The sequence below is a fragment of the Podarcis raffonei genome, chromosome 6 (genome assembly GCF_027172205.1).
Source record: "Podarcis raffonei isolate rPodRaf1 chromosome 6, rPodRaf1.pri, whole genome shotgun sequence".
In the NCBI taxonomy this organism is placed as follows: Eukaryota; Metazoa; Chordata; class Lepidosauria; order Squamata; family Lacertidae; genus Podarcis; species Podarcis raffonei.
Window position 1 is genome coordinate 26,805,000 of NC_070607.1, and position 22,944 is coordinate 26,827,943.

The following is a 22,944-nucleotide window of genomic DNA, read 5'->3' on the forward strand; positions in this document are numbered from 1 at the left end:
TCCGTTCTTAACCTGAAACTGTTCTTAACCTGAGGTACCACTTTAGCTAATGGGGCCTCCCACTGCCACTGTGCTGCCGCCACACGATTTTTGTTCTCATCCTGAAGCAAAGTTCTTAACCTGAGGTATTATTTCTGGGTTAGCGGAGTCTGTAACCTGAAGCGTCTGTAACCTGAAGCGTCTCTATCCCAAGGTACCACTGTACTGTGGTGATCATTGGAAACCCTTGTCCCAAATCTGGTTCTCTAAGATGAACTAGCTGAATCCACTGCTGTCAATTCAGAGGGATGATATATCAGTGGAAGATGCAGTGGCTATGGCAACAAGATTTGGAGGACAGCAGTGTTCGAAACGCCCATTGTTCTTGGTGCATTTTGCGATAGAGAATGTCATTTGTGTGAGCAGTTTCTAAGCTCTGGGCCAGGGGTCAGCAAACTTTTTCAGCAGGGGGCCAGTCCACTGTCCCTCAGACCTTGTAGGTGACCGGATTATATTGGGGGGGGGGGGAATGAACTAATTCCTATGCCCCACAAATAACCCGGAGATGCATTTCAAATAAAAGCACACATTCTACTCATGTAAAAACACACTGATTCCCAGATCATCCGTGGGCCAGATTTAGAAGACAATTGGGCCAGATCTGGCCCCCGGGCCTTAGTTTGCCTACCCATGCTCTGGGCACTGTACTGAGCCTAAGATTTCAGATTAAAACTGCAGAGTGGAAGGAAAAGAGGACCTTTTTCTGCCTCCCCACTTCCGGCCACTCTCTGAAGACTGGAGAAGAGACCCTCTTAAGAATATTAGGGGTTTGGGCAGGGGAAGGACTAGACCATGTGAAAAATGAACATATTTTAGCTGCAGTTTTGTATATTCTTGTTATAAAAAGTGCACCTAGACATTCCATTGTTGTGCCCCTAACCTCGGTTTAAGGTGTCATTTAGCTCCTAGCTTTCATATCTGTTTCTATCACTGGAGGAGAGGGGAACTGGTGTACCATCCTCTTTCCCCTCCTCTGTGCATGCCACCCCACCCATGACCAGAGAGTTATGCATGGATTGCATGCAAAGTGCTTACACTGAGCTGCTAAAGCAAAGACTGGAGAGCCATTTGTCAGGGATGTTGCACTTGAATCCTGGACTGCAGATCCTGCACTACGCAGGAAGATGAATTGGGCCAGATGACCTCCACAGTTCCTTTCAATTCTACAAGTCTACAGAAATCTGGCAAGAAGGAATTTTTTAAATCTGTGAAATGGTTAATGAAGCCCTGTTTAAATGATGCACACCAGTGGTGAAACAAATAGTTTTGGGATTGCATGGTGTTCTTTCACAATTTGCAAAGCATCAAATCATGCGACTGGTGGCTGTGAAATGCTGACCGCTCCATATCTACATGGGCAATGTAGATCTGCTTTTGAGAACTGCGTTCTCTGTCTCTGTCAGAACCACGGTCAGTTAATCATCTGTCCTATAGTCTCATTGCTGCTTCAGGCAATGGTTTAACAACAATCTCAGCCTGTCAATCCCTTGCCTTTATTGCACCTGATTCCACTGTCACTCCAATTTATTGCCTGCCCAGCAACTCACTTTATTTGTCAGAGGACGAAGCTCATCTATGCAGTCTGCCAGGGGAGCCAACCCAGCGATTTGTGGGCAAAGAATGCAGAAATGCACAGCTATGTACCTTTTTCTTCCCCAGGAGGTTCCTCTTTTACAACTCTTGACCAGTCTCTTATTAACAGGGGCTCTCCCCCCACACACACCTCTCTTCAGCATTGTTTCTTACTTGGACTTACTTCCAAGGTCACATCTGTCGCTGCTAATGTTCCCTTTGACTCATTTTCAGCAGATAGTACCAGAGATCCAGACAGATCTAGACTGCCAAATGCATTTACCATTCTGTTGGCTTGCTGTATTACTTTCCTAGCATTTGCTTGTCACCTTGGTATGGTCACTGAAAGCAAGGTGGACCTCTATTAACATAAATTCTGATTGGGACTATGTGTTGGTTTCTCTGGGCTATTGTTTCAGGATCACAACTTTTTTCGTTTTAAGTTCTGCAGCAGCTATATCTGGGCTGAGGTTATGAACTTGCTATGGCTGAACTTGACAGGGGTGCCATTCAAATAAGATAGCAGTCCCTAGCAGTCCCCCTCCTTTTTGTTTTGGATGAAGAAACGTCCATCTAGTTCAGAATCCTACAGAAATGGCAGCCACCCAGAAAATCCTGGGAAATTTACAAGCAAGGTGTGAAGGCAACAAGCCTTCCCTTTCAGTTCCACTTGGAATCAGATACTCAGAGGAACACTGCATCCAAACACAATGGATCCATTTAGCTGTCATCATGGCTACTTGCTATTGACAAATTTATCCCCACCTCACAATTCTTTAATCTTTTTACCTGAAACCATCCAGGGATGTGTACGCAGAGGAGAGGAAGTCCCATTACATGAGAGGAACACCACTCGTGTTGGGTACAAATCCAAGCTTTGTTTGTCACGGTCACACTATAACGGGACAGAATACTTAGAACTGGTGTGTTTAAAAGATATGTATCTTACAAACTTGCCCTTCTAAGGGCATGTCTCCATCAAGCACTGGCACTGAACAATGTCCCATTATTTCATATTAAGCATGCATTAGAAGACAGAAGACGGTATCAAAACATATCACCCACTTAATAAGAAGACAACAGGGGCTTTGATGTTTAATTGCATCCAACTAGCTTGTCTTGGTCTTTTGCTGAATGCAAAAGAATGTTTTCCAAATACATTGTCTGCGAAAGGTTTCTCCTAATACAAAGCCTCAGGTCCATGTTTAGTTTGTTCCAGGCAATAAGGTCTGGAACACATATTGCACATCAAAGGCCTTCTTTCATCTTCATCTAAACTATCTCAGATTTAACGCAGAAGGCCTTGGTGGAATAAACAGCACAATGGGGTTGCTTTGCTGGGCAGGCTTCTATGGCATCATCAGAATGTGAAGTACGTATTGGCCAAAGCATCTTATCCTACCGAGACGTGACGCCTCATCTCTAGGAAACCTCTGTTCAAGAAGTACACATCTAAAATTGAACTAAGCTGGATTCCTGAATTTTACTTCCTTTGCACAGTACAGTAGTACCTCAGGTTAAGAACTTAATTCATTCCGGAGGTCCGTTCTTAACTTGAAACTGTTCTTAACCTGAGGTACCACTTTAGCTAATGGGGCTTCCCGCTGCCGCTGCGCCACCAGAGCACAATTTCTGTTCTCATCCTGAAGCAAAGTTCTTAATCCGAGGTACTACTTCTGGGTTAGAGGAGTCTGTAACCTGAAGTGTCTGTAACCTGAAGCATCTGTAACCCAAGGTACCACTGTACTCTGCAAGTGGATAAAAAAGTATTTATACCTTTACATAACTCCATTTGAACCTTCAGCAAGCCCAGGAGTTCTGTCTCATATACTTCAGTGCCAATCCTTATATGGCCAAAACAGTGCCATCCATGCACAAGAAAGAGGCATCAACATGTTTCAGGGAACCCAAAGCTTTCACAAGAGGCATAAACTGGAGAAGAGAGGTGGAACTGAGGATCCTGGAACTCTGGATCAGGAGCAATCAGGAACAATCCACATGTTGTTGCAGGTCCCATTCTTATATAACCTAGTAATTCTAGATGACTTCTCAGCTACAGCACTCGCTATAAATTGACATCTCAAAACTCAGAATAATGGGAACCATCCACTACAGAAAAAGCTACTGCTGGTCTTGGGAAAAATCTGTAAAACATGGAGCAAGATGCTAACCAGAAATCCATAGGTACATGCAGTGCTTTTTCAGGGCGTACTCAAGAGTACACAGTACCGGCACCTCTTTTTTGTTGTTAAAAAGTGTAACAACTTCATGGTGTGTACCAGCACCTATTTTTCTAGGGGGGAAAGCACTGGGTACATGTATGATCTCACAGAGGGAGGGAGGGAAAGATGTTAGATATTACTTTATGAAGCTGGAGGTTGCACACAGTTTTGGCTTCTATGGCTGGGACACAGTGATAGGTCCAAAGTAACGCAGGGAGCATCATGGCTTAGTGTGGTTTTTAACAGTGGCCTCTCTGGTCCTAGTCCAGCACTCTAAGCATAGTTTGACACTGGCTGGTCTTGGCACAGTACTTTGGTGTATTATTCTGCAGAGAGGAGGAGGAGGAGGTGGTGGTGGAGGAGGAGGAGGAGGAGGAGGAGAGAAGTGTGACCAGCCCAAGGTCACCCAGCATGTGGAGGAGCGGGGAAGTGAACCCAGTTCACCAGATTACAAGTCCACCACTCTTAACCACTGCACCACACTGGTGTGCATCATTTAAACAGAGCAGAGAGGAACAGTGAGGCAGAAGCCTGAGAGAGCCAGGGGTGTGTTTCTGTTTCAAATACGTAAGGGGATCTCTACGACAAGTAGAGAATGGTGGGTGTCATACAACCGTGGGCTAAGTGCAGAACACCACAGCACTGTTTACATTTGGACACTGCAAGGGAAAGCTCAAACGCTTCAAAACAACACCAAGAATTTCATGACGAATATGGAGCAGCCAATGTCCAGCCAGTGTGCCAGAACTGGAACAAACATCCCCTCCACCCACACCAGAAGTAACAGCCAGGGCTTTGGCTAAGGCAGAACAGGAAACTGACATGGGAAACCCAAAACCTGATTGCTGGTTTAATTTTCCTGGCAGAAGCTGCTATTAAGTTATAAGCGGAAGAGGTTTCAGTGTTAAGCCTCCCCCATAAGGGCGTCTTCTGTGTGGATGGGAGGGTAAAATACAACAGAAGTGTTTTGGAGTTGTTTTTTTCATGATCACAGTCTCAACAGAAACATGTCACAAAGGCCCCAGATAATCACCATATTTGACTTTCCCTGGCAGCCATCTATAATGAGCTCTGTACATTTCCCCCTTAATTAATAATCTTCTAATACTATTTCCTGAGGTAGTTAGGAAAGGTAATGACATTCCAAGGGGAGTGTGCTATTCTGATGAGACTGCAGGAGAAAGGCTAGTCTTAATTAAATCTGGTTTCAGAAGCTGCCAGTTCTTTATCACAAAAACACTGTGTGTGGATGTCAGCCCCTAGACAGCTGTTTCCTCCATCTAAGGCTGCAAGGGAGGGGAGAGGAGGGATGTCTCATTAAACAGAGAAATTGACATTTAAGACTCCAGGGAAAGCCAAGAAAGCTGCAAGAATCCTTTCAAAGGAGCACATGAGCAAAAATGCAGAAATATGTTACAAGCAGTTGTGAAATGACAGGGTGGCATTCAAGGGTCAGAGTGCTGAGAAGTGTTGTTTACATGAGCAAATGATATACGCTCTGTCAGAATGGCCTACTTTTGGTGACCACGGCAATTAAGTGATGCCAATGGCGCTGGAAATCATCGCAATATGCTGAGATTTTTGTCCTTCAATGCAGAAATGTAGGGCATCGTCCAGAAGGCTAAGATTTAGGTCATATCAGCACTGGGAGACAGAGATTAAAATGAAAGTTGGAGACACAACCATTTTGTTTTTGTCATTTAATATTCATCGGCACCCGACATTTCCTATCGGCCTTAACAAAAAGAAGTCAATAAAAGATACAAGGCCAAAGAGAATGTTTTTAGATAACATTATTATTTGCCTGCATGGTGACGTTTTTAATGCAGCTTTTGTTTCTTGTTTACTTTTCTTCTTTTATATTGATAATTCATATTTTTGATGGTTTTGTAACTTTTATTCCATTATTTCAATATTGCAAAGCCACCTTGTGAACTTTTTGCAGAACCGAAAGGCTGGAGAACTTTTTTTTTTTTAATTATGTTTATTAAAATTTTCAAAAGAGAATACAGAAGAAAAACAGGGAAAAAAAGAAAAAAGAAAGAAAAAAGAAAAGAAGAAGAAAAAACAACAGTTAAAACAGTTTACCTTAATTACATTCCATACCCAATTTCCTTGACTTCCCCGCACCTGCCCTTCTTGTATTCCAATTCCAATTTTTAGCTCAGCAATTTTTATCCCCCCCCACTTTACCTTATTTCCTCTAATTCAATTAACTTAATCAAATTTTAACTTCTAAACCTCTATCTTTATATTTCAAAACTTATTCTTAACATACTTTTCATAAATTCCTCCATTAATTTAATTAACCTATTTAAACTTAAAAATCTCAATCTTTATACACCAACACTTATTCTTGACAATCTTTTACTAAGGTCGGCCCTAAATCTCTCCCCAAATTCCCCCTTTTTATGTTAATGGCAAAAACCAACTTAATTAAAACAGAATTATATTTTTACACCCTTTAGATTCCCGAAGCCCTACCACCCCCTTTCCCGGTTTCGATCCCCAGCCAAAGTCCATCAGTCCATCCAAAATCAGCCTGGCGATCTCACATCCGAGGCACTTAACCCTCTCTCAATTTCTCTCTGCCGGTTTTCTTGATAGTCCTTTATTTTAAATTCCGAATCTCGAAAGGCTGGAGAACTTCACTCAGTGGGGGCCAAGCTTGTATACTAGCTTCCCCCTACCTCAGTCTCTTCTGGGCATTTAGGCTTTTTCCTCCAACACCCTGACCCCTATGGCTCTTATTGAAACCCCTCGCCCCCCCAGTCCAACAGCAAAATGTTTGCCTTTATGAGAGAATCATTACAGCCACCATTCTGAAATTTGGCAGGCTTCATCCCCTCAGAAGAGCTCACAATGCCTGCAAATTGTATGCCATTCTGGCAAAAAAATAAAAAATCAAAGCGTTATAGGCTTGTCCTTGGTTGTTTTTTTAAATCAGAGTTGAAAGGTGCCCTAAATGAAAAGCCCTGAATTTATTTGCCCACAATTTGGCAGGCTTAATCCACTCTGGAGGGGCTTCTGTGCCTGTAAATTTCTTTCATTTTGGCCAAAAGTGGGGAACAATCATTTTTAGAATTCCCATTGCAGGGAACGGGGCACCCATTTTGTACAGGGTGGGCTTGGAATCAAGAGCACAAATTGAAGCAGAAAGAACAGAGTATGACTCAAAAACAGATCAGATTGTTTGGGGGGGGGGAATGTGTATATACAGATACAAAGTGATTCTTGGGACCTGTGCACTCCCCTTATCAAGTGCCCATTCATTACCCTGGTCCTTTCCCTGCAATGATATTTTCCAAGAAAGTGTCACCCCATCCATGAGGAGAATATTTCCAATACATATCTGGGGAAAGTGCAAAAAGCTTTCAAATAGATTTCGGGTTGTCAGGTATGAGAACCATAATACAAAACATTTAAGTTATGCTTTGCTGGACATGCCAAATTGTAAACCAGCTGAACACAGATGCCGTCAAATATTTTGCTTGTAAAATTCTGAGGATAATTAGATTCAAGGAAATAGATTACTAATTCAATAAATGTACGTGTTTAACATGCAAGGGTTTATGTAAGTGGTGTCTTTTTGCTGACGAAATACTATTTGATTGCCGGAGCGATTGCCCCAGGAGCTTTTTCTTCCCTGAGCCAGCCCTGCGTGACTTTGCCAGGCTGGGATTTGATTAGATCCCAGCCTCTCAAAGCGGCTTGGGGAGGGTGGCATGAGAAGGATGCCATGCAGCCTTCAAACACAGCCTCTCCCCTGAGGGGCTGGGATCGAATGGCACATGACTGCTGCATCCTTCTCACATTGTCCTCCCTAGAGATCATCCTCAGAAAGCCTGACCCAGACTGACCCAGAAACTCCAGCGGGTGCAGAATGCCGCGGCAAGACTCCTTACAGGGTCCTCGCCACGGGATCACATTCATCCGGTGCTATACCAGCTGCACTGGATCCCGGTGGAGTACAGGATGAGGTTCAGGTGCTGGTTTTGACCTTTAAAGCCCTATACGGCCTAGGACCCATGTACCTACGTGACCCCCTCCTGGTATGTCCCACGGAGGACCTTACGGTCTTCAAATAAAAACATCTTGGAGATCCCAGGCCACAGGGAGGTTAGGCTGGCTTCAACCAGAGCCAAGCCTTTTTCGGCTGTGGCCCCGATCTGTCACAAGAGACTAGGGCCGTGTGGGACTTGACATCTTTCCACAGGGCCTGCAAGACAGAGCTGTTCCACCAGGCCTTCAGCCAAGGCACAGTCTGACCCCCTCCTTTGGTAATCCTCATAGAACTCTAGCCCAATGGTTGCCATTAATTTGATTCTGAATTGATTTTAGAATGAATTGATTTTAGAATGAATTGATTTTAGAATGTATTTCAATTAATTGATCATGATTTTATGAAAACTGTGTTACTTTTACTGTTGTTAGCCACTCTGAGCTCAACTTCAGCTGGGGAGGGCGGGATATAAATAAAAAATTATTATTATTATTATTATTATTATTATTATTATTATTATTATTAACATCTTATGTTCAAGATTGCTGTTTTATTTTTGTATGAGAATGAGTTAAGAAAGAAAGAAAGAAAGAAAGAAAGAAAGAAAGAAAGAAAGAAAGAAAGAAAGTTAACTACATATAAAAGATCCTATATTTAAAAGACAGGAGGGGAACAAGTCTGCCACAAAACACAAAGGTGACCATCATGGGACTGGTACATGCCAGTAACAGTTTTTTTAAAGTATGTCACTATTTACAGAGACCAGAACAGTTTACAGACCAGAACGCTGCTAAGGAGGCCTTTTTCTTCAACTTAAAAGGTTTAACAGGGTGGTTATGAATAGAAATAGGAAGGGTGTTCCACCCAGAGGAGTCACGGAAAGCTTTCTTCCAGAGGTTCAGGGCGTGGAACTTCTTGTACGAGGGAGAAAGACAAACAACATTTGCCACTTGCTACGGTGTAGGATTATCTCAGCAAATGTCCCAGGACAACGTCAAGAGAGATGTTCCCACTAGGCAGAGGGAGCTATAATCACTTAGTCCAAGGTTTTAAAATCATTTCTCAGGCAAAGACAAAGCAACTATGGCTGGAAGAATCTGTCAATTTCACTTCTCATTTTTTCAGTTTTAAGTTTGTTACATTTCCACATCAGCTTGCCATTAAAAAAGAGAGAGAGTCCTCAAAAATGTGTCAGCATTTTAGTGTCCTTTTCTCCCAATACACCCATTTTGTAATCAGACACAACACAATGAAAGTTGAGGTGTTTTCTCATTAAATACACAAATTTAGTGTATTACTGTGGTTCACCCTTCTTGTGCTGTAGTGTTCCTGCTATGGAGGGCCCAACCAGCACCAGATTTAGGGCAGTGTTGATGCAAAATTGAGATGATCCATTTGGGGACACCAAATTTTGGCCTTGAACAGGGCGTCATGTTACCAAAGATTACCCAAGTCCATCCCTGGCCCACCATCCTCCCCAAATCAAGTGTCTCTGCCTCTGTTTACATACCCCTCAGCTATCGCAGTGAAACTGGCATGTCCCATTTTTATTTTCGTGTCAGAGTTTGGTGCCCATTTTGGGTGCCACACTCTCGCCTTCTAAAAAGCGTGTCTTTCAGGACCCCGATCTCATGCAGGTCACATGACTTGTGTGGGAATGCCTTTCTGGAAGACGCATGTTGCAGTTTTTCTCTTTCTTTCTTTTATTAAAGATTTTCTTGTTTTACAGAAGTATGTGTATTGTCTCTCGTATTTTTTCCATGTAACATTTTTACAAATCAGTTTCATTTGTTGAGACATTAGGAAGAAAAGGGGTGGAGGGGGGGAAGATGGGTGGGGTCGGGTGCCGATGTTTCTATTTTGCTTAATGTATGTAGGGTTTGGTGACAGCGTTACTTGTGCTGGTTCTCTGCTGTTCACTTGTGTTCCTTTGGTGGTGAGAGAGGTTGGGGTTGGCCTAGGGTGTGGTTGTTTGTTTGTAATTGGCTGTGGTGATCTTTGTTTTTGTGTGTGAGTGGGGTGGGTGGGTGTTTTGGATCAGGTTAGCAATATTGATTTATATGCTGTTGGTGGATTATTGTCATTGTCGCAGTTTTTCGCCTCGACATGCTGCAAAGACTCCTCTGCTCCCTCTGGTTCAGTACCATCACAAGAAAGTCTTGGAGCTCAGGCAACAGGCTTCCTGTTTCCTGAGGCCTGAGACCTCCTTCCAATGGTGATGAGGAATAGGCTCCAGCATGGTCAATGGTCAGCACAGATGGTCCTTAGATTGTCCATTGCTGCTTAAGACAATTGCTCACCTTTGCCTTCTCCATCACTTTAAATGCAGTCCCATTTCCAGCTGTGTGGACCTCAGTTTTTCCTCCAAAGATCTCACAAGGCAGTGAATGTGGTTCACTACCTCACAGTTCCATCATCTCAAGAGTCTTGGAAAGTTAGACTGAGAGAAAGTGAGTGGGCCACTAGGGAGCTCCCTGGCTGACAATGTAGTCCCAACTATGTCTACTCAGAAGTAAGCCCTGCTGAATTCAATGGGGTTGGGCCACAAGACAAGTGATGACTGCATGCCACTAGAAATAAAATAAATAATAATCAAAGCATCCACCCACAGAAGAGACTGTGTATCACTCCATCTCTCCTTGACTCATTGCCCTGGCCTTGCATTCTGCTTGGAGAGGGTGTGGAGATGCAGAAGGATCTGCCATCAGAGGAGGCTCACTCTGCTATTCCTACACTAGTCTACATGATTTGGACTTCCTTTCCCCCACTCAAGCCAGGAGGCTTTCTCAGAACAGTGATTCATGGAGAAACACAGAGGCTGGGCCCTGGTGTATGTTCGCGTGTGTTTATGTATTTCAAATGCAGCTCAGTGTTTCTTGTATGCTGCCTTGGAAGGATTTATATCCCGAAAGGCAGGATATGAATTCTTGCAATAAATAAATAATAATAATAATATAATAATAATTTATTATTTGTACCCCGCCCATCTGGCTGGGTTTCCCCAGCCACTCTGGGCAGCTTCCATAGAAACCAAAAATACAGTAAAATATCACAGATTAAAAACTTCCCTGAACAGGGCTGCCTTAAGATGACTTCTAAATGTCAGGTAGTTGTTTATCGCTTTGACATCTGCTGGAAGGGTGTTCCACAGGGCGGGCGCCACTACCGAGAAGGCCCTCTGCCTGGTTCCCTGTAGCTTTGCTTCTCGCAATGAGGGAACCACCAGAAGGCCCTCGGCGCTGGACCTCAGTATCTGGGCTGAACGATGGGGGTGGAGACGCTCCTTCAGGTATACTGGGCCGAGGCCGTTTAGGGCTTTAAAGGTCAGCACCAGCACTTTGAATTGTGCTCGGAAACGTACTGGGAGCCAATGTAGGTCTTTCAAGACCGGTGTTATGTGGTCTCGGTGGCCACATAAAAAGCATGCCTCCAATTTCCATTCAAAAATGAAAGTGATTTCGTCTCCTGATCAGCTCTTTAAAATTAAAATGTAAAAATAAAATACAACAATAATAATGTTTTATATCAGGGTTGCAGAATTGGAGGAAGCAGTCTTAGAAGATGTTAAAAGCTGTGGGTGGTGGGATATCAGGTGCAATTCTGATGTACTGGTACCAGTCTGTGCAGTTATTTAAAATTGCCTTTAGGATCAAAATATCCATATTCATGTTCAGCTGCTGGTGTTGCCATGAAAATCCCCTATGGGGTTTTTTAAAATAATAATAATAAAGATTATCTAGTCTTCAAGAGCCCCACCCACTTCCTAATACAGTTGTTTCGTTATTTGCTCTGGTAATGCATCATGAAAGCAGACTCCTGCGGTAAAAATAATCCATTATGAAATAGAACTGAATACAAAAAGCATGCAGTGAGGGGTGGACCCCACAAAAGAATGCAATCAGCCTGCCAGATCAAATTGACTACAAATGTTGCATTCATAAGTCAACATCCGTTAGGTCAAAAGAAACGTTTGCTCAGTATCTGCTACAGAGAAACGAAGGTTGGAAACAGTTTTTAGTAGATCGTGCTTCCCAATTTGGACAACAGGCTTGGTAAAAATAGCTGTAAAGGAAACTATTTTAATTGTCACAAATCTCACGAACTCTCTTCCAGGAATCTTACAGAGACCGTGCCTGTTGAAGTTTCTGAGCTATCTGTATGTGATATCTTGGTTATGGCACCATCATAGACAAAGTGGGCTTAAGGCCAGACAAAACGACAGCTGGTCCATTTCTCCCTTTTGCCATGCAAATCCAATTCAGAATTGGATTAAAGTAAATGGTGGGAAAGGGATGTGAGTGGCGCTGTGGTCTACTGAGCCTAGGGCTTGCCGATCAGAACGTCGGTGGTTTGAATCCCTGCGATGGGGTGAGCTCCCGTTGCTTGGTCCCTGCTCCTGCCAACCTAGCAGTTCAAAAGCACATCAAAGTGCAAGTAGATAAATAGGTACCGTTCTGGCGGGAAGGTAAACAGCGTTTCCGTGCGTTGCTCTGGTTTCGCCAGAAGCAGCTTAGTCATGCTGGCCACATGAACCGGAAAAACTGTCTGCGGACAAACATCAGCTCCCTCAGCCAATAAAGCGAGATGAGCGCCGCAACCCCAGAGTCGTTCGTGACTGGACTTAACTGTCAGGGGTCCTTTACCTTTTTTTAAATGGTGGGGAAAGAACATACAGTAGTGATTGAAGGGGGGAAACTCCAACTATCAACAAGTGAGGAAACTATTGAAGGGATTTTTGCAACATGACTCACTTGAAAAACAGTGACATTATTCTTAGTCTGCAATGATATCTATGCAAACTAATCTGAACATAAAACCTACTGAAACTATTAAGCAAACTTTGCGCTCAGTCTATGTTTCCTCATGTATACCTGACAGTAAAACAGATTCTCCTCCCTCTTAAGTATGGGTGAGGACTGAAATATCCCTTCTTTAGCAACCGGCAGAGTGATATGATGTTTGCAGAGGTAGAACATGCCCTGATTGGCTGGGTAGTTCTAAGTGAGTTCTGTCCTCTGCATGTTTGGTTCAGTGCCTCACTGCTATGTGCAAGGCCTAACGTAAGAAAGGCTTTGCTCCTTTCTCCTCAAATTATACACCAGGGGGTTTTGTTTCTTTGTTTCTGCACTCAAGTGTTATCAAATTTATTCTCTTTCTAGGCCTTGTCTGGATTATTTAAAAGACTTTGCTAATACTTACAGCCATGCTTGGTTTAAAAGAAAGGCAAATAACATAAAAATGGGGAAAGAAAACATGCTGACTTGTTCACTGAAGATTTATAATTATCCAAAAGTAGGGGCAAGCAGATAGTCTGTGATTTAGCACCACTATGCAATTCACTTGCTATATAATCAACTATGGAATCAAAACAGAAATTTTGCAAGCAACATGTAGCAATTGGAACACCTTATAAAAGCGAGCAATTCACATACTCCCGTTTACAGGGGCAATACCAAACCATATTAATTCCTCTGGTTATTGTGTCTTTTAACAGCTGGGTGTTGGTGGTGGTTTTGTTTTTGGGTTTTTTAAAGAAAATGACTGGCTAGGTCTGAAACTATTCTGCTACTTAGCTTTGGCAGAACCAGAGACCCTAGAGGGAGGATAAAGCAGGAGTCTTCAAATGCTTAAAAAGTTCTTTTGTAAGATAAAATACCAGCTGTTCAGTATGACCAAAGATGGATAGGCCAAAAGCCTGGGCATCAGGTTACAGGGAGGACAAGTGTGGCCAATTATTTGGAAATTCTTTGTACGTGATTTTGCAACAGGATTTTGACCTAGGTAAAAAAAGTCAAACTGATTGCTGGAAAATAATCATTTCTACTTCATTTTATTCATTTTGGGTATCCAACTTAATCATACTCATGGTAGATTAAGTCATACTCATATCTGTATGATTTACTGTGTTCTATCTTACAGAGTTTAATTTTAAATTATTTATATTTATATGCTTTTTTTATTGCATATGTCTGTATTTCTGGTCTGTGACCATAATAAATCAATTTATTCCTTCATGGTAGACCCATTGCTTATTGACATCAGTGGGTCTGCTCTGTGTTGGATGCCACCTTTTAAGTCTCTTTGGGCTTCCTTTCCAAGTAAGGTCCTTATTATTATTATTATTATTATTATTATTATTATTATTATTATTATTATATTTATACCCCGCCCATCTGGCTGGGTTTCCCCAGCCACTCTGGGCGGCTCCCAACAGAGGACTAAAAACAGAATAAAACTTCAAACATTAAAAATTTCCCTAAACAGGGTTGCCTTCAGGTGTCTTCTAAAATTCAGTTGTTTGTTTCCTTGACATCTGATGGGACGGCATTCCACAGGGTGGGTGCCACTACCGAGAAGGCCCTCAGCCTTCTTTAGAAATAATTGTTCACCCACTGACAAAACTTTAGAATATTAGAACTTGATTTCATCTTCTGATCAGCTTTTTAATATTAAACACATAAAAATAAAACACAGCAACAATAATGTAGTAAATTGCCGTATCTTTCCTTTGTGGTCATCAATCTGCATAATTCCAGCTTTGTGGAAAAGATATCAGGTCTACAGCACAGTGCTTTGAGATGAATAATGTAGAATGTCACTTTTTGTAAACAGAGGCCACATTTGCCTGATAAATTTAAAGCCCTGTTGTGCCAATTTCACAGTTTGACCTAGAGAATTCTGGGAAATGTGATCTGCTAAGGGTTGTGAGGCGCCCACAATTCCACCCCTCCCACTTCCCAAGCAACAATTCCCAGAGTTTCCTGTGAAGGAGTTATTGTTAAACCACTCTGGGAATTGTAGTTCTGTAGGAGGTGAACGATGGCCTCCTAACAGCCGTCAGCACTCTTATCAAACTACAGTTCCCAGGGTCCTTTGTGGGGGGGGAGAGAAGACTGTTAAGTGGTATAAAGGTAAAGGTAAAGGTACCCCTGCCCAAAGGCCAGTCATGACTGGCTCTAGGGTTGCGTGCTCATCTCGCTCAAGAGGCCGGGAGCCGGCGCTGTCCGAAGACACTTCCGGGTCACATGGCCAGCGTGACAAAGCTGCGTCTGGAACGCTGTTAACTTCCCGCTATAAAGCGGTCCCTATTTATCTACTTGCACTTAGGGGTGCTTTTGAACTGCTAGGTTGGCAGGAGCCGGGACCGAACGACGGGAGCTCACCCCGCCGCGGGGATTCGAACTGCCAACCTTACGATCGGCAAGTCCTAGGCACTGAGGTTTTACCCACAGCGCCACCCGCGTCCCATCAAGTGGTATAACAGTGCTTCAAATCTATGGCACCAGGTTGAGGAAAGCTGAGATACAGTGATAGGGAATGTTTCGCCTGTTCATTCCTCCTTGTAATTCAGATAATAAAGGCACAGAATCTATGTGCTATGGACAAGTGGCACTGCATTCCCTTCAACATTTCTCCGTTGAAAATAGGGACATCCCATTCCATTACAACAACAACAATTTTATTATTTATACCCCAGCCCCTCTGGGCTTCTTCCAACATATCATTCCCTCCAACATTTCTTGGATGAAAATTGTTGTTGTTTAGTCGTTTAGTCATGTCCGACTCTTTGTGACCCCATGGACCAGAGCACGCCAGGCACTCCTGTCTTCCACTGCCTCCCGCAGTTTGGTCAAACTCATGTTCATAGCTTCGAGAACACTGTCCAACCATCTCGTCCTCTGTCGTCCCCTTCTCCTTGTGCCCTCAATCTTTCCCAACATTAGGGTCTTTTCCAGGGAGTCTTCTCTTCTCATGAGGTGGCCAAAGATGAAAATAGGGATGTCCTATTGCATTATTATTATTATTATTATTATTATTATTATTATTATTCTATTTATACCCCACCCGTCTGTCTGGTTTCCCACTCTGGACTGCTTTCAACATAAAAACATAATAAAACATGAAACATTTTTTAAAAAAAAAAACTTCCCTCTACAGGATCCCCCTTCAGACGACTCAGGAGTCAAATAACTCCATACCCTCCAGTATTTCTCCAATGAAAATAGGGACAGCCTAAGGAAAAGTGGGACATTCCAGGATCAAATCAGAAACCGAGATGGCTTCTGTAAATCTGGAACTGTCCCTGGAAAATAAGGACACTTGGAGGGTCTGAACATATATAAAAATATAATGCAACATTAAACATTTAAAATCTTCCCTATGCAGGGCTGCCTTCAGATGTCTTCTAAAGGTTGTATAGTTACTTATCTCCTTGGCTTGGTGGTCACATAACTCCATGCCCTCCAACATTTCTCCAATGAAAGTAGGGTTGTCCTAAGGAAAAGTGGGACATTCAGGGATCAAATCAGAAACCAGGGCAGCTTCTGTAAATCCAGGGCTGTCCCTAGAAAATAGGGGCACTTGGAGGTTCAGGCACAGCTTCACTGCACATTTTTCAAAAAAAAAAAAAAGCATATACTGATTCCCATGTTCATCTATATTTGAAGAGATTGTGAAGTTACAGTTACATGATACCAAAGGCATGGAACAATTTCAAACCAACTCAGATTACACATTGAAGAGATTTGTCAGTCTTTTTGCAACGAGCAGATATTATTTTTCATCATTCTACCTGTTTTGCAAGTTTTGTGTGTATTTTTAGAATGCTTGCCCTTTTAACTTGGAAGATAAAGAACTTGCTCAATGTTCTCAGCCGTATAAAATCACATTCAGCTTCACAGTTGTTGAAAAAAGCTCAGCTTTACTTTCAGAGTATGGAAACTCCCCTATAATGAAAGGGGGAACATTAATTTTCTATGTATAGAAAAGATCAGGTCCTTAATCATTCTGAATTAACACTTTCTTCTTTTCCTTTCTAAACACTTTTAATTTATATCCTGCCCTTCAGTGTATGCTAAAAACTCCCAGGTCGCCTTACAAAAGACAATCTGATCACTATGAGTAGGTTATGGTCCCATATACACAATGGAACTTCATAAAACCATAGAGCTGGAATGAACTTCTGAGGGTCATCTATAGCCCAACCCCCTGCAATGCAGGATTCTCAACATATGGTTCCCCCATCCAATTTGAAACCATAGCAGACCCTGCTTAGCTTTACAAATGTGCTGGCAGCTTTTCTTTTTATTTGTTGCACCACTGGGGGACTTCAAAACTTTAGGGTCCATATATATTGCTAATGTCAGGTGAGTACCAGTGATTCTTGCACCAGATTTCAAATTGTCAGCTCAAAGCATTGCCATATTGGTGACCTAGAGAACCATTTTCTGTGACAGACTGAGCTCCCATTGCTCTGTCTGAGCTCCTGCCAACCTAGAAGTTCGAAAGCACACCAGTGCAAGTAGATAAATAGGTACCACTGCGGTGGGAAGGTAAACGGCATTTCCGTGCACTCTGGTTTCCATCACAGTGTCCCGTTGCACCAGAAGTGGTTTAGTCATGCTGGCCACATGACCTGGAAAGCTGTCTGTGGACAAACACTGGCTCCCTCAGCCTGAAATGTAAGATGAGCACTGCACCCCATCGCTACCTTTGACTGGACTTAACCGTCCAGGGGTCCTTTTTCCTTTAATGCTGCCTCTGCAGAGGCCAAGGCATGACTCTGGCAGTACTTGCCTGCTTCTCTTCTCGCTTACCCCAACCCCAAATTCCTCACCACACAGAGACGGGGTGGCAACCAAGGTAGGGGGTGGTTCTGTTGGCACTGTACTGCCGAATGGTAGCCGCTGACATTAGTGCCCCACCTACACACAGCTGGTACATACATTGTACACAACTGTACAATGCCATAAGAACCTGCTATGCAGTGGTACCTCAGGTTAAGAACTTAATTCGTTCTGGAGGTCCGTTCTTAACCTGAAACTGTTCTTAACCTGAGGTACCACTTTAGCTAATGGGGCCTTCCGCTGCCGCTGCGCCGCCGGAGCACGATTTCTGTTCTCATCCTGAAGCAAAGTTCTTAACCTGAGGTACTATTTCTGGGTTAGCGGAGTCTGTAACCTGAAGCATCTGTAACCCGAGGTACCACTGTATAATTCTATCACTAGATTATAAAATGTTTTTAAAGCCTACATTTGAGTTTAAATTTAAATTTAAACTCAGTGGATAGGTCAGTTGGTTAGAGCATAGTGCTGATAATGCCAAGGTTCAGTCCCCATACGGGACAGCTGCATATTCCAGCATTGTAGGGGGGTTGGACAATGATCCTCAGCGTCCTTTCCAACTTAATTCCATGATTCTAAATTACCACACATAGAGACAACACTGTGGGACGGCAGCATTTGGAGCTTTGTTAACTATGGAGCCCAAAATTTGGGATCCGCTCCAAACCGCTGACAGATTTTTGCAGGGTTTCATAGCAAAGGAAACACATTTTGCAACACATGCCCCCCCCCAACTGAGTATTCGAAATTTCAGGGTTTGTGGTTAATTAAGCTAACATCTGGTGTAGTATAGCAGCTAAGGACTTTGAGGAAAAGTTTGAAGCCAGCAAAAGAGAGCTCTGTTACAATTTAGGTTGTGATCTAGGTGACCTCAGGCCAGCTAATTCTTCACAGCCTCGAGCCCTCATCTGTATTATGGGTACAAGTTATAAAGTCTGCCCTTACAGGGGCAGCTGTATGGGTTACAAAGGAAAAGCTTTAAATACTACAAAACTGCTAATTATTCTGATGACGGCATCTCAATGAACATTAAATGGGGGTATGGCTTATAGATGTCAGGGATTTACATTTCACCTCCTTAAAAATAACTACTACCATTGCGCATTAAAGAACTCCAGCAAATATGATTTGCTGGGGGGGTGGGCAGTTAACGGTTAATCTATGGCATGCCAAGTGTGCATATGATTACGACAAAGAATTGGCAGCTGCAGAAGGAAAAGGGCTTGTGTTCTGCCGTTCAAACTTGTCAGTCAACTCATGCCAGTATTCTGGATGTCTGCCTCCCTAGCACACCCTCATTACATGTGTCTGTCTGAGCCGACTCGCTCATCTGTTCGGAGACACACCACATAAGTCGGGAATTCTCTCTCCTCTGTGGGAATTAGATCATAACCCTTCAGAAGCATTTGCCTCGTCGCCCTCCTCCTCCTCTTCCATACGGGAAACCTCTGTGCCTATGTAGTGTTTCTTTGTAGATTTCAAAACCTGTGTGTTTGTTTGATTTCTAGAATGGAAGAAGCTGAACTGCTGAAGGAAAGATTTCAGGCCATAACCGTAAGTACTTCTTCTCTATATCAATCTTTGTGTGTGCTTGTGTGTGTGTCTGTCTTGTAATATATATTTTAGAAAATCATGATCAAAGCTGCTTAGAGGTTACTAAGGTGGCTGGAACGTCTCCCTGTTCTGTATGAAATCCTTCGTTTCTGTCCTTATTTTTTTCTGTTTTGTAGACTACAAACTTTGGGCAGTCAGCAAAATCCTGCGTATGACTTGCATTTATGGCAGGCACATAAATTTGACCATTAGCTCCCAGGCGCTGAATGCCAGAGATGTAGGAGTCAGGCAATGTTTTATATCAGGCATATGTGATGCTGTCATTAAGACCAAGTGGCTCAGTGAGTGTGCACCTGTGCATTAATTTGAAGGACACCAGGTCAGAAAGCTAAGAATGAACTGGAACAAGGAAATTCCATAGTTTAAAAAGAAAAGAAGTACCCTGGGCAATTAATCTTCTGCTTAATTAAATAAGTATTTGTTGGTAGTTCATGGGAACACCAACATTCTCTGTGTGTGTGTCTTTTAAAGGAGTATGATATGGGAAATTCAATCAGTTCACACTATGGTGGAGTTATTTTATTCATAAAGAACCCAGCGCTTGCAGAAAGTTGTCTCAGAACTGTGCTTTTCTTAAGAGGAAGAACGACATCTAATAGCATTAATGTCTAGCTCCCTATTGATCTGATCTAACCCTCATTCTCTCATCTCATGACAGGTTTAGGCCGGTAGATTAGTTCACTGACTATTCTTTAAGGGCAGAGCTATGATTGGCTGTGGGTGGCATCATAGCACAATAATGATCATGTTCCTTTGAAGCGCTACTAAAGCTAGACGCAACATGCTTTGGAAGAATGAGAAAGCTCTTTCTGACATTTTTGTTCCATGCATGTTCCCATTGATCCCAGTGCTTCCCTTGCTTACACAACTAAAGAGCTGATGGTTAAAGAACGGAATAAGTAAATTCAGCAGTTCTTTAACTTTCAGGAGCTATTTATTTCACAACCCTTGGTTCAAACTCTTATTTTGTTTCTCCATGAATAGCAAGACTTCTTGCTGGTGAACTGGCATCACTATCAAACGACTCCATAGTCAGGCTTGCAAATGCAATGTACCCATGACCAGCTTACAACACAACTTGGTCGTTCTTTTTCTCAATTCAGATCAAAGCTGGTTTGGGGCGAAAATGCATCAAAACACAATATTTCATAGGAAATGTCAGGATAGATAAAGGATAGTGGCTAATGTCATGTATCCATTGCTTCCCAACCCAGCTGCGAAAAGGCACTGGATGTGGGCTACTCACTTTGTAGCCCATAAATAAAGAGATCTGCTGCGGAAATATTTTCTTCCTCTTTTTTTTAAGATGGAAGAGAGTCAAGCCTTCCCCATTCCACTTTTCAGACCACAAGTGACTTAATTCACGGTGCGCAAATATCTGCAGGCTAGTAACTTTTATGGGCTTGTTTGCAAGGTTGTTCACAAGAAACATAGAGGATATCTTCCCGCATCCATAGGAATGTAAAGGAGAAATGTTGCTTTCTGCTTTGAGCCCATAGCAGTAGTACAACACTAGACAACTCAAAATAAAAAATAAATCCTTCCAGTAGCACCTTAGAGACCAACTAAGTTTGTTATTGGTATGAGCTTTTGTGTGCATGCACACTTCTTCTTGCATGCACATGAAAGCTCACACCAATAACAAACTTAGTTGGTCTCTAAGGTGCTACTGGAAGGAATTTTTTTGAATTTTATTTTGTTTCGACTACAGCAGACTGACACGGCTACCTACCTCTAACTAGAACTAGAACTAGAGCCAGTGTGGTGTAGTGGTTAAGAGCGGTAGTCTCGTAATCTGGGGAACCGGGTTCGCGTCTCCGCTCCTCCACATGCAGCTGCTGAGTGACCTTGGGCCAGTCACACTTCTTTGAAGTCTCTCAGCCCCACTCACCTCACAGAGTTGTGGGGGAGGAAGGGAAAGGAGAATGTTAGCCGCTTTGAGACTCCTTAAAGGGAGTGAAAGGCGGGATATCAAATCCAAATCCAAACAACTCAGTTGGTCAAGCACTGTTGATACAGTGCCATCAATATACATGACTGCTTGATACGATACAAGAGGACAGGTCCCTGCCTTAGACAGCTTGCAGTCCCAAATTCAATATGGAGGAGACAATAGGGGAAAGTATAGGAAAAGGAGGCAGGGGTATAGCGAGGGGGAATGCATGTTTGTTTCCATTACATGTATTTAGACTTGGTTACAATAGGATGCGGGCACTTGAGGTTGTGCCAAAGGCTTCATGGGAAAGCTGGGTGTGTTAAGAAGGGGTTTGAAGAAAGAGAGAGGGCCTCAAGAAGGTATGGGGGTTTTTTAGGGGAGGTAAGCTGGTGGGGGAAAGAGGGGGAGCTTTTTTGGGCACCCTAGAAGTAAGTGAGGAACCTCACTACAAGAAGCTTGACCAGGCATCTTCATCCACAATCCACTGGAGATGAGAAGTTGGCTTGTTGATTCTGGCTGGTCCTTACATTATTACATTTTCTAAGCTATTAGTCTCAACATTGGCTATGTTCTGGTACCCTTATTTAGCTTGCTGCTTTTGAAAGATTTGTGCTTCTATGGCCCTTTAGTGATAATAAATGCAAGTTAATATAGAAAGTGGTTCGATTAAACACATAGATTTCTTGCTGGAAATGAATGAAGTTTTTTTAATTAAAAAAAACCGGCTGAGAAATGCAACAGCTTTTAAGCTTTAAAAGTGTGTCAACTGACATATATTGAAAGGGGATGGAATAAAGGCTAATGCATTAGTGGAACTTGATAGCTGAATAATAACTCTTTCGTTGCTGGAAGAAGCTCAATTCTTTTCCTCTCACTGCACTGTCAAAGGCCTTTTACATATAATTTTTCTGTTTCGTGAAAGATTCGTAGTAAGAAAGGCAAACAACAACAAAAACAATCCTCACTATGCTTCTGGAATTTTCTGTGACTACAAGCCATATCTATATAAGATCCCACAAGTCATTTCAATGACTGTAGTGAGATGTGGATTTTTTATTTCAACAACAACAAATATATTAGAAGGAAATTCCACTTGTTTCAGTAGGACATATTTTCTTCAAATAATTGTGCCTAGGTTGCTGGTAGCTAGTTTGATCCTTAGGGGGAATAGGATTGCTTTAGCAGATTGCAATGGTAAAACTGGAGGTTCGGAAAAGTAGTATCCCAAACTGTGCTCCAATGCACACATTCATGCCATTCCCAGCAGTGGTACCACAAATATATATATATTGTTAGAATTCCTGCTCCATGATTGCAGTCATGGGATTTTTGTCTATCACATGACGGTGTATGTTTTGACTCCACAGAGTGGGAAGTGAAGGAGACAGGATATTTGTGTTACTGTGTTCCGTGAAGTGGGACTATTGTCCTTTGTTCTTTTTCTGTTTGCTGTCTGATGCTAGAGAGAGAGGGAACCATGTTGAAGTGCTCCATGTGTGTTTTTATATAAATAAAGTAGATTAGCCAAAATGTTGAGTTGCTGAGGTCTGTTATGCAAGCTATGAAGACTCTGCGGATCCCTAAGTGTGCCAGTGTCTGTTGGCATAGGTCGCTGTGATGTTCAGGCAGAAGAAAGCTTTTGAAGCTCCTGAACAATCGACCAGGAAGGCAAGAACATGCCAGTCGGGCATGTGTCTCGGCCAGGGTCCTACTCGAGAGTAGAACGAGCTCCTAACATATATATGTGCAGGGCACTAGGGGTTTTTTTTAGTTTAGTTTAGTTTAATTATTTATCCCTTCACACAACTGAAAGGAGTCCCAAAGCTATTTACAAGAAAATATATAAAATTACATGATACAATATCCATAAGTATGCAAAAAAAAAATACTAAAAGTCTTTATCCAGAATAATCAAAAACAAGAATATCACCTCCA

The 22,944-nt window shown here is 42.6% G+C and overlaps 1 protein-coding gene across 1 annotated transcript in view; it reads left to right on the top strand.

Annotated features, from left to right (window-relative positions):
- Positions 1 to 22,944, top strand: part of PALMD (palmdelphin) — a 56,890-nt gene that overhangs the window by 12,027 nt on the left and 21,919 nt on the right. Inside the window, exon 2 of the mRNA XM_053391746.1 lies at positions 18,968 to 19,013. Coding sequence (XP_053247721.1) covers positions 18,969 to 19,013 — 45 coding nt within the window. The 5' untranslated portion in view covers position 18,968. The remainder of the gene's footprint in view (positions 1 to 18,967; positions 19,014 to 22,944) is intronic.